This window comes from Peromyscus maniculatus, chromosome 6 (genome assembly GCF_049852395.1).
Source record: "Peromyscus maniculatus bairdii isolate BWxNUB_F1_BW_parent chromosome 6, HU_Pman_BW_mat_3.1, whole genome shotgun sequence".
NCBI classification, from domain to species: Eukaryota; Metazoa; Chordata; class Mammalia; order Rodentia; family Cricetidae; genus Peromyscus; species Peromyscus maniculatus.
This window is the reverse complement of record NC_134857.1, coordinates 77,774,124-77,786,212: the sequence shown is the minus strand read 5'-3', so window position 1 is coordinate 77,786,212 and position 12,089 is coordinate 77,774,124. Positions and strand designations below refer to the sequence as shown.

At 42.4% G+C, this 12,089-nt stretch overlaps 1 protein-coding gene across 2 annotated transcripts in view; it reads left to right on the top strand.

Moving 5' to 3' along the window:
- The window catches only part of Pde4dip (phosphodiesterase 4D interacting protein), a 199,746-nt gene that overhangs the window by 98,655 nt on the left and 89,002 nt on the right, over positions 1 to 12,089 (top strand). For both annotated transcript variants that reach the window (XM_076574651.1, XM_076574649.1), the window contains exons 5-8: positions 4,552 to 4,628; positions 6,898 to 7,021; positions 7,201 to 7,379; positions 7,651 to 7,768. In XM_076574651.1, coding sequence (XP_076430766.1) covers positions 4,552 to 4,628; positions 6,898 to 7,021; positions 7,201 to 7,379; positions 7,651 to 7,768 — 498 coding nt within the window. The remainder of the gene's footprint in view (positions 1 to 4,551; positions 4,629 to 6,897; positions 7,022 to 7,200; positions 7,380 to 7,650; positions 7,769 to 12,089) is intronic.

The window sequence follows — 12,089 nt, the reverse complement described above, 5'->3', positions numbered from 1 at the left end:
AAGTCTTGGTTGGTGAACACCTTCACACAAGGAGTGTCTGGGTGTGTTTTGCACACCATCTCACCTAGTCCACATCAAATCCACTGTGAAATGGTCATTATTGTCTTCACTGATGAAGAAGGCAGCCGCACAACCCTGGGGAAACTGAGGCTCAGAGTGCTCAGCTAGCCACTGTGTGCAGCTGGTTCTCTGTGGTTAGGACTGGGTATCCTCAGAGCCCCCCATAACCCCACATTCCTTGGGGGGGTGTTTGGTTTTGCTTTAGAACATAGAGTTCATGCTAAATTGCTTACAAGGAACTTTTGGGGACAGATCAGTTTGTGCCTGTTAGAGATTCTGCGAGACATCATGAGAACTGATCAGGTTATTTATGTATCCCAGGCATTTACCTTGGCTTTCCAGCTGTGAGGTTCTGTTTATTTACCCAAGCCTTTTCGACTGAATTTATCTGAGATGGTTCAGCAAACATCTAGACTTAACTAAACCCAATTTAGTTAAGTTAGCCAGGGATAAAGACCATCATTGCCAGTTGGGGGGGGGGGGTGCACACCTTTAGTCCCAGCAGTCAGGAGGCAGAGGCAGGAGGATCTCTGAGTTACAGCCCAGCCTGCTCTACAGAGTGAGTTCCAGGACAGCCAGGGCTATGCAGAAACCTTGTCTAAAAAACAAAACAAAACAAACAAACAAACAAAAAAAATCATCATTGCCAATACTTCAAAATATAGTTTAAATTTTCTTTTATGTTAGACTTAAGTCAGATTAGCAAGATGACTCAGCAGGCAAAGGCCCTTACCACAAATGCCTGGGGACCCACGTTTGATCCCTAGAATCCATGTAAAGGTAGAAAGAGGAAACAACTCTACAAAACTGTCCTCTAACCTCCGTGTGTGTGTTATGGCATGCATACCCATACACACATCAAACACAAGCAACAACAATAATAAGACAAACATTTTAGCAAGACTTAAGCATATTTTACCCAGTTTTCCCCACTTTCTGAACAGAGAAATGTAACAAAATTCAGTGAGTTCAACAATTGAGTGTGCTAGCTGCAGGAGGGACAGTCACCTTAAGAGTCCTCCTTCCCAGCGTCACGTTCGGAGTGCCAAATCCATGTGAGACATTATGATGTCAGAGAAAACTGCCACTGTCCCCTGATGGCAGTGTTGCTGCTGCTGGTGGTGACAATTATAAATATCATATTTATGGTAGGTGTGTTAAAACACCGTTCCAGGGGGCCGCGGATATGGCTCCATTGAGAGGTATTGGCTGTAAAACACAAGGACCTGCGTTCAGGTTCCCAACACCTATATAAAAGCTGAACGTAGAGGGGCAGGCCTTTAACCCCAGCCGTGGGGGAGGCAGAGACCTTGGCCAGCCGAATGGATGAGCTTCAGGCTCGGAGAGAGAGACCCTGAATATATTTATATTTAAAATATAAAGGCGAGGAGTGATGAAAGACACCTGGCGTCAACTTTGGGCCTCTACATTTCTACACACCCATATGCACAACACACACACACACACACACACACACACACACACACACACACACACACACCGGCCTAAGTTTTTTGCAGAGATAGTTCTTGGTATGCCACATGGACTTGATATGAAACTCTTGAGCCTTTCCCTCATAGAAAAATTAAAATATTCTTTGCCAGTGGTTGATCTTTTTACAGGACTAGAATTGCCAATTGTTGTCTTTTAATGTGAACAAATCCATGTTGTTCAGTTCAATTTAAATATCTGATCAATGACGATACTTTACTGTAATTTACCTAAATATTGCAAGGAAGATACTTGAGATTTGAAAATGACTTATTATTTATTTGAAATCCTAGTTGAACTGGACACCCTGCAGTTTTAATTGCTAAATCTTGTAACCCTATGTGGTGTTCATGATGTAATAGCTTCAAAGTCACCCTCGGGAACACAAAACTATCCTTTTCTTCTTAAATACTATAATGCAAGCCTTGAAGAAATTAAGGTATTCTAATCTCATCTGACATCAACCCATGCTGTACCTGGAGCCCAAAGCACACACACAGACTGTCCCTGTCATTCCTGTCAACATATCAGCTGGAAACTCACTAGCAAATATAACCTAAAACTGTGAGTCCTGTTTCTTGCTGTTCGACAATTCTTAGTAACCCAAATATTTAAAGCAGGCTTCTACTGTTCCCAGTAAGTATTCCTGCTTCACCCACCTATCATGAGACACGAGTTCTGAGATCTTTCACAAGTATACTCTCGTGTGGCCCTTGACACCAAGAGGTTGGTGGTTGGTGTACAATGTCATAGAATGAATCTGTCACGCTGCTGTGGCACCCAGGGTGCACCTTTCCTGTGCTTCGGCTTTATACCTCTGACTGCTCGGCTAGCCTTTGACCTCTTTGCTCTTTCCCCCCTTGTACTCATTAAATTTTTAAAATTATTTTATCTTTGAGATTATAATACAATGACATCATTTCCCCTTTCTCTTTCCTCCCTTCAAACCCTCCTATATATCCTTCCTTGCTCTTTCAAATCCATGGCCTCTATTATTTCATAATTTGTTACATACAGATATATATATATGTGCGCACGCGCACACACACACACACACACACACACATATTCCTAAATATGTAAATACAGTCTATCTGGTCTATATACTGTTACTTGTATGTATGTTTTTAGGACTGACTATTTGGCATTGGGGTACCAACTGGTGCGCTCTCCTCCCAGGGGAAGACTATTTCTCCTGCTGTCGTCATTCCTTAGTGGCCTGTAGTTCTTTGTGTAGGGCTGAGGGCTGTGGTCTTTCTCCCACCCACACTGGCATGTCTATTGTTGCTGTCCTTGTTCAGCTCATGTTTAGGCATCCATGCTGGTGAGACTTTACGGGTGGAGCTTCTGGCATTACTGGTGAGTCTTTGATTGCCACTGGCTTCCCCCGTTTCTTCTTCATCATGGCATTCACAAACCAGATTCATCCTTCCTTCCTTCCTTCCTTCCTTCCTTCCTTCCTTCCTTCCTTCCTTCCTTCCTTCCTTCCTTCCTTCCTTCCTTCCTCCCTCCCTTCCTTCCTTCCCTCTTTCCTTTCTTCCTTCCTTCTTAATTCCTTCCTTCTTTCCTTCTTCCTTCCTGTCTTCCTCCTTTCTTTCCTTCCTTCCTTCCTCCTCCCTTCCCTCCCTCCCTTCTGTGTATTTCATATGTGTGATATATGTATATGTATGCATATATATGTGTGGGAGAGCATGCCCCACAGGAAGCCAAAGGAAGATGTCTGGTGTCTGTTCTATCACTCTATATTTTATGCCCTGGAGCAGGATCTCTCACTGAATCTGATCTGGCTAGTTGAATCTGATTAAGTTCCAAGATTTTGATGTCTCCAGTCCTTATCTTCCCTCTCGTCCCTCCCCCTCTGTTCCCCATGCTGGGGCCACAGGCACACACACCAGCTGTCTTACATGGGTGCTGAGGATCTGATCTTAGGTCCTCCTGCTTGCACAGTAAGCACTGTTGGCAATCGATCACCTCCTGGCTCGGCTAATGCTGTCTGTATTGACTTCCCATTCCTCATACACAGCTGGCTATTTGATCGGCTGTGCAACATCACTAAATCCTTGTTCACACTCTGCAGGCATGCCTTTATTTCCTTTTTCTCTTTGCCAAAATCTTAAGTGTTGCTGCCTTACCCTATAAGGATTGTTCCCTACGTAGATCCACCACCAAAGACCACTTAATTTATAAAAGTCCAATTTCATAATAAAATTTATGGCATTGTTTTTAAAATACACATAAAATATTTTCCTTAAATAATTAAACCCAGGGCTCGGGAGACAGTTTAATAGGGAAAGTATTTATCATGTAAGCATAATGACCTGAGTTTGATCAACAGCAACTATGCCAAAAAAATTAAAATAAAATAGAAAAGCCAGGTGTGGTATCTTACACTGATAATCCTAGGGAAAGCTGGGTGTGGAGTTTACACAATCCCAGGGAAAAGCTGGGTGTGGTAGTTTACACTGATAATCCCAGTGCTGGAGAGACTGAGACAGGCAGATTTCTGGAGCCCACTGGCCACACAGCCTAGCCTGACCTAGAAGAGAGTTCCAAAGTAGTGAGAAACCTTACCTCAAAGGAAGTAGATGGCTCCTGAGGAATGCCACCTGGTGCCCTCTGACCTCTCTGCACGGACACCTGCACATACCGGTGCACCCACCCACAAGAGCACACATACACAAATAATTAACCCCCTTCATATTTTAAAATACATAGTGGCCTGTAGTGGTAGGAAACTTTCGTTTTGCTCTATGTCTGTCCTCTAATGTTTCAGAGAGCTGATGAGCTAGGGCATCATTGGTGATCCAGAGGAAGCATGAATGGCAGCACAGGGGAAATCTCAGAACTGGAGAGCTTGTTTACTGATCCGTCTGGATTTCCACATGTGTTGTGGGTTCTGAAAAGGACGGAGATGAGAGGCTGTGGACCAGAGCCGACGTCAATAGGAGCCAGGAGAGAGCGCTGACCGCTAATGATGGTTAATGTCTGTGTGCTTTTCAGAACATCGAGCTGAAGGTTGAAGTGGAGAGCCTGAAACGAGAACTCCAGGACAGGAAACAGCATCTGGATAAGACATGGTGAGTTGCAGGCTGAGTTCTGTGCTGAGCAGTGTGTGCACACGAGTTTCGTCCTGCCCCAGACTCAGGCTCACTCACCAGAGAGGAATGGATTCAGAGGCAAAGTCCTGAACCTTAGCCTGTGGTTGATATATTGTGCACCCCAATAAACTTACCTGGAGGTCAGAGAACAGAACAGCCACTATATTAAACATAGAGGTTAGGCAATGGTAGCACGTGTCTTTAATCCTAGCGTTCCAGAGGTGGATCTCTGTGAGTTCAAGGCCACACTGGAAACTGCCAGGCATGGTGACACACCTTTAATCCCAGGAAGTGATGGCAGGAAGCAGAAAGGTGTGAGGACCAGGAACTAGAGGTCTTTTAAGCTTTTAGGCTTTTAGCAGCAGTTCAGCTGAGATCCATTCAGATGAAGACACAGAGGTTTCCAGTTTGAGGAAACATTATTGGCTGAGAAGTTGGCAATGTGAGGTTAGCTGTGGTTTGTTCTTTTTCTCTGATCTTTCAGAATTTACCCCAATAGCTGGCACCAGGTTTTTTATTTTATAAGACCGTTTAAGTTTCATGTTACATTAGCCTTCACATTTGAATGTAGGATCTGATTTGGGATGTGAAGCCATGGATTTCATGTTTCCTTGGATATACCTGTTACTTGGTCAGATACATTTTGGCATGGATGGGTGACTTTCCCACACCTGAGACTGCAAATTTCCTGTTAAATAGGAAAGAACTAATCAGGAGGTAGTGACTGTTAAGTATTTGCAAACAACGTTATCAGAAATGATCAGTCAGTCTAAAAAAAAAAAAACAAGAGCTGGTTCAGGGAAAACGGTCACTCTCATGTTCTTCTGGTGAAAGTGGGGGATTATGATATTTTTGGTATGATTTATTAATTTTTAAGGTGAAAAAAATCATAAAATTCCTAGAGGAGCTCTATTCCTCATAAATAAGGATGCCCATGAGAGGAGAAAGCTAAGAATGCTTCTGCATCATTCTTTGTAATGGCAGAAAACTTCATGCAACCATCCACTGATCAGCCAATGACTGAACATATTTCAGGACATCTGTCCTGTGGCCTATTACAGTTATATGTACTTTGATAAAAGTGGCATACTTTTCTAAAATATGAAAAACTGGGTTATAGGGAGCTGAATTTATCTCAGAATAATTAAAGTGTGTTCCATTCTCTAAAGCTCCTGGTTCCAGCCTATCAGGTGAATTTATCAAGAGATGTGGGGCTAACGGAGAAGTTGATCCCCTAAAGTTGCCATTGTCGGATGCTTGGGCTATTTCTTTGACTTTTTGTCCATTCCTACTTCACAAAGGCTATTTGATACCAACACCAGAAGATGGGGCTAACCTCTGGGATGGCGCTGATTAGCGCCCACTATAAATCAAGGAGTCCTGCAATCTCTGGGAATAGCTGATCCATCTCTATGGAGACAAACTCCTGGTCCAAATAGTAAAGTGTGCTATGATTTAATGCAGTTCTTCACTCTGGGAACAAGATGATGATGGTTCATGGTTCTCAAAAATGGCTTAAAACACAAACAAAACCTAACCGGAATTAAGATAACTCAGCACCTGGTCTGGGCCCCCAAACTTCTAATCCTCAGATATCCCAGGACAGCTGTTGTGCACTATAAATAAGCTGGTGATACCTTACCCCTCATGCTAGTGCCTGGACAGTCATTCCTAGGGATATCAGAGCAGCCACATGCAGCCCAAACCAGAGTGTACTCAGATTAAATATCTGCTCTCTGCCCGGGACCTTGAACACTTGATAGAATTCTGTAGAAGTGTCCCAGACTCAGGACAGTGAGTCTATGCATTCCTGGTTGTAAAGGAGGGCATTTCGGTGGCTGCCCAAATGAATGTATGTCCTGGCAACCTAAATGGAATGAATAGTTAAAACCCAAACAGCAGGGAAGCAGGATGCTAGCAAATCCCTCTAGGAGAGCACTTTACCTGGGAAAGTCCATGACCGTGATCATAGCTGCTGACTCCTTTGCCTTCACTATGAGCATCAACTCTTGAAGCTATTGCAATCATGGTAACCTCAGGGCAGCAGACCTACCCTGATTGACAAGAACAAATGAACCTACAGGTCCTGAAAGGTCAGATGAAAAGGTCAGACAGAGTGGGTCCTGGGAACAGTGCCGCAGCAGGGCTTCATGTTCTCCTCCGAGGTATGAGCGCCTGGCTGGAGCGATCCCAGTCTGCTCATGAGGTTGGGGGTCTGCTCTAATTGGCAAATGCTATGTGGTTTTAGGACCGATGTGGAGGATCTCAACAACCAGAATGAAGCAGAGCTCCGGCATCAGGTTGAGGGTCGGCAGCAGGAGACAGAACAAGTTTACGAGCTCCTAGAGAACAAGATCCAGCTGCTGCAGGAGGTGAGGAGTGTCCGCAGGTCCAGACCGGAGAAGTGGTCCCCCAAAGCCTCTCCGGGGCCACCCTATCTTCTGGCCTAGCTGCTCTCCTTTACTTCTCTTCTCCGTCAAATACCCCTGTATCTTGGAGCGCCTGACCTCGGTGGGACTAGACCACCGCTCAGCTCTCCTTCTTTTCTCAGGAATCCAGGCTGGCAAAGAATGAAGCCGCGCGGATGGCAGCTCTGGTGGAGGTGGAGAAGGGGTGTAACCTGGCGCTCTCGGAGAAGCTGATGGATGCTGCTGCTACGGACAGGAGAGACACACCGGGAGACCAGGTGAAGCCTGGCCAATACTCTGAAGCCCTGGCCCAGAGGGACAGGTAGGCGTCTTTGGTAGTCTTTTCTTGGGCTTCCTTGTCCTTGTTCCCCAGGAGAGCACACTGTAGCCACGCTTTAAGTACCAATAGTGGGCTTTTTCACCCTTTCTGAGATGTCGTGTCCCTCTGGACCGGATTTCTTCTTAAGGCTGGCCCGTCAGTGGCATCCAGTAAGAAAGCTCACTGGTTTGTGGCAGGAGCCTAAATAGGAACAGGTCAATAATTAACGGTTGGATGGTTGCACAAAGAGACTCCTCCCATGTCTTTGGCCCAGGAAAATTGAAGAGCTGAGGCAGAGCTTGGCTGCCCAGGAGGGACTCGTGGAACAGCTGACTCAGGAGAAACAACACCTGCTACATCTGCTGGAGGAGCCAGCGAGCATGGAGGTGCAGGTGAGGTTCAGGCTGGGCAGCCTGGGCACCAGATCCCTAACTCCTTGAGCACTTGTTACTGATCGGTATACCACAAATCACTACACACTTATGACATGTGTCTTTATCATGCAAGCTTTTGTGCTGGAAATCCAGATGAGGCTCCTCTGGATCTTACTTTAAGGTCTCATGGGTCTGAAATCCAGGTGTGGACTAGGTTTCTTATCTGGAGGCAGGCCTTGGAAAGGCTCAGTATCTAAGGCCCCATGCATCACTGGCAGAACTGATTTCTGTGAGGTAGTAGAGTCATGGGATAAAGCCTGTTGCTCCTCTCTCTCCTTGCCTGTCTTTTCGGGGGCTCTCCTGACTATGACAGACCCACTGTTTGTTAGTTTAAAGTCAACTGATGATGGGGCTGGAGAGATGGGTCAGCAGCTAAGAGTGCACACTGCTCTTTAGACTAGAGTTTGGTTCCCAGCACCCATGTCAGACAACTTTAAACACCTGTAACTCCAGCTTCAGGGAAATCTAGCTCCTCTGGCCTCTGTGAGCACTTGTACCAACATGCTCACACCCACACTCAGATTCATACAAACACATAATTAAAAACAAACAAATATTTTTAAAGCCAATCGGTTAGGACTCAATTACATCTGGAAATTCTGCTCACTTTGATGTAGACTGTAGCACAGTGGTGCAGTGATATTCCATCATGCTTGTCATGTAGTATTTATTGAGAAGCAAATCTTTCTCTATAACACTCCAAGGAGGTGGATAGTACACAAAGGTATAGGGAGATACCAGAGAATTATAGGGAGAGTCTTAAAGTCTCCCAACAATGCTGAGTGATTTATAACTACAAACAATGATCTTTTAAAGTAAGCTTTACTATAAAAGACCTTGAAAATAAATAAAAACATCATGCATCAAAATTAAGCAGACCCAAAGTCTATACAACTTAATGAAATTATGTATTGACATTCACAATTGAAGCTGTGAAGCTTTATATTAAATTTTACACTTTCACAGTTAAATCTTTGTATGCACTCAGTCATTACCAAAACCAAAAATGACATGGCTTGGAACTAGAAAACAATTATCTTTTGCATTCTCTTTTATCATTTCTGTCCGTTACCTGCCATCGGTCCTTTGCATCCCCTCACATTTAACCTTTCTTGTTCTCTTTCCTTCTTGTTACACTGAACCCACATGCATATTTGTTGACATACATTATTAGTGACCAGATTCCACATATTTGAAGGAATAAGTGGTTTATTTCTTTCTGAGACCAAACTTAATATTGTACATTATTAGTCCATCTGTTTTTCTGCAATATTTTAAACTTCACTTTTCCTTAGATCTGAGTAGTAGTCCATTATATATGGTGTGTGTGTATAACAAATTTTGTTATCCATTCCTCTGTTGATGTACGACCATGATGATTCCAATTCCTTGCTGTAGTGAATAAAACAGTAATAAACATGGGCACAAATATCTCTGCGGTAGGGTGTGGAGCTCTCTGGGTCTCTGTCCGGGAGTGAGATAGCTGGGTCATATGGTAGTTCTATTTTTCATTTTTGGGTAAGTATCCAAATAACTCACCCCCACCAACAGTAAACATGGGTTCCTTTCTCTCCACATCTTCTCCGGCATTTGCTATCATTTGTGTTGATGGCAGCCATCTGTCTGGAGTGAGACAGTATCCCTTGGTAGTTTTAAGTTGCATTTCTCTGATGGCTTGGAACATTGAACACTTCTAAAATAGTTATTGGCCATTTGTCTGTCTTCCCTCTGTCTTTCTTTTGAAACTCTCTATTTGGTTCATTTGCCTGTTTGTTGACTGGCAGTTTGATTTCCTTGGTATTTAATTTCTGGTGTTCTTTGTAAATTCTGGATATTAGCCCTTGCCTGAAGTGCAGCTGCTAACGATTGTCTTCCATCTTGTGGGCTGTCTGTTCACTCTGCTGATGGTTTCCTTTGCTGGACGGAAACTTTATTTTCAATATAGTCCCATCTGTGGATACTTGGAGTTAGTGCCTGTGCAGTTTTAATGTTCATGGGGCTGGAGAGATGGCTGAGCTGTTAAGAGCTTTTTCATAGGATCTGAGTTTAATTCCCAGTGCCCACATGGTGACTTAACAACCATCTGTAAATCCAGTTCCAAGGGGGATCTAACACCCTCTTCTGGCCTCCATGGGCACTGCACAGACATACATGCAGGCAAAACACCCGAACACATAAAATAAAAATAAATGGATCACAAACAATATTGGAAAATTCTTGCCTAGCTCAGTGTGTTGAAGAGTATCCCTGAACTTTTCTGGAAGTTTCAGCATTTCAGGTTTTAAATGAAGGTCTTTGATCCACTTTGAATTGGTTTTTGTACAAAGTGAAAGGTAAGTACCTAGTTTCCTTCTTCCGCAGGTGGAAAGTCAGTTTTGCCGGCACCATTTGTTGCATAGGCTGCATTTTTTTCCAAAGCAGTTTTCCCTCTTTTGTCAGAAGTTAAGTGAGCATAGATTTGCCATTTTAGTTTTAGGTTCTATAGTCTATTCCATTAGTCTGTCTATTTTCATGCCAGGACCAGGCTGTCTTTGTCACTTCAGCTCTGTGGTATAGTTTGAGGTTAGTATTGTAATATCACCACCATCAGTTGTCCTTACATCTTAGGATTGCTTTGGTTATTTGTGGTCTTCTGTGGTTCTAGACAAACTCTACAATTATTTTTTCTAAACCTGTGAGACATGATATGGAAATTTCAATAGGTATTGCATCAATTCTGTATATTAATTTTGGTAGTATAGACATTTTTATAATATTAATTCTTCCTATCCAGGAACAAGAAATATTTTTCCAGTATCTAATATTTTCTGTGATTTCCTTTTTCAATAACTTGAAACTTTTGTCTTAGAGGTCTTTCACTTCTTTAGCTACATTTATTTCTAAATATCTACTTTCCAGAAATGGTGTTTGGAATAATTTTCCTAATTTCTTTCTCAGAGTATTTGTATAAATAAAATCTCAGTACTGAATTTTCTTTTCTTTCTTTCTTTCTTTTTTTCTTTCTTTCTTTTTCTAAATATTGAGTTTGAATCTTGCAACTTTACTGTGTAAATATCTACTTTCCAGGTGTGGTGAATTGAATAATTTTTCTAATTTCTTTCTCAGACCATTTGTATAAATAAGAGCTACTGGGTTTTCTTTTCTTTCTTCCTTTCTTTTTTTTTTTTTTTTATAATATTGATTGTGCATATTGCAACTTTACTGTGTTAATTATGTCCAAGAGTTTTCTAATAGACTCAAAATGGTCTTATAGGTAAAGAATGATGGTACCTACACATAGGGATAGTTTGACTGCTTCCTTCTTTTATGTTTTTCTCTTGTCCAGACTCTGAGCATGTTTGCCATGCATTTTGTTTAGAAACAAAACAGCACTTCAAAGGGATGAAAATTACACAAAGGTATAGATACCAGAGAATCATGGGGACAGTCTTAGAGTTTTCTGTAGTCAGATCTTTTCATTGGGACTGCCAACTTGCCAATAATGACATGGTGACTTCTTATTAATTATGAAAGCTCAACCAATAGCTTAGGCTTGTTTCTAACTAGCTCTTACAACTTAAATTAGCCCATATTTTTATTAATTTATGTTCTACCATGTGGCTCTTACCTCTGTCCCATTTTATGTGTCCAACTCATTGCACATCTGGCTGATGACTCTCCACATCTCTGCCCTTCTCCTTCCCAGCATCCTCTCTGAACCCAAATCCTGCCTAGCTATTGGCCATTCAGCTTTTTATTAAACCAATCCGAGTGACCAATCTTCACAGTGTACAAAAAGATTATTTCACATTTCCCCCTTTTTGTCTAAATAAAAAGGAAAGGATATAACTCTTAACATGATAAAACTATATACAATAAGAACAATTATCAGGTAAGAATTACATTTACAATGTCCAGTCCATTAATATTTGGCAAATTTAGAGAAAATATTCCATTATCTATCCTCTCTTGGTGAGGCCAAAGTTGTGTACGTAACTTACCTTTTATCATAACTAAGGAAAACTATAATTATCTAGTCTTCAACTCCATCAAAGACCCCAGAAGGATATAATACTACATGAGTAAACAGGAAGTGTAGTGCAAGCCATTTCCAAAACGACAGAGGCATCTGGCTGCCTGGACAGTTACCCAAAGTTTTTCTGCAAAATTAGGGCATCCATCTTCAACCTACAGGCCTAGAATATCTGACAGACTTTTCTGTAAAGCAGGAATTTTTGAAGAACTGTTCTACCCTGTCTTGGCAAAGTTCAGCAGTTGCTTTTCTTTGTGTCCTGCTGGT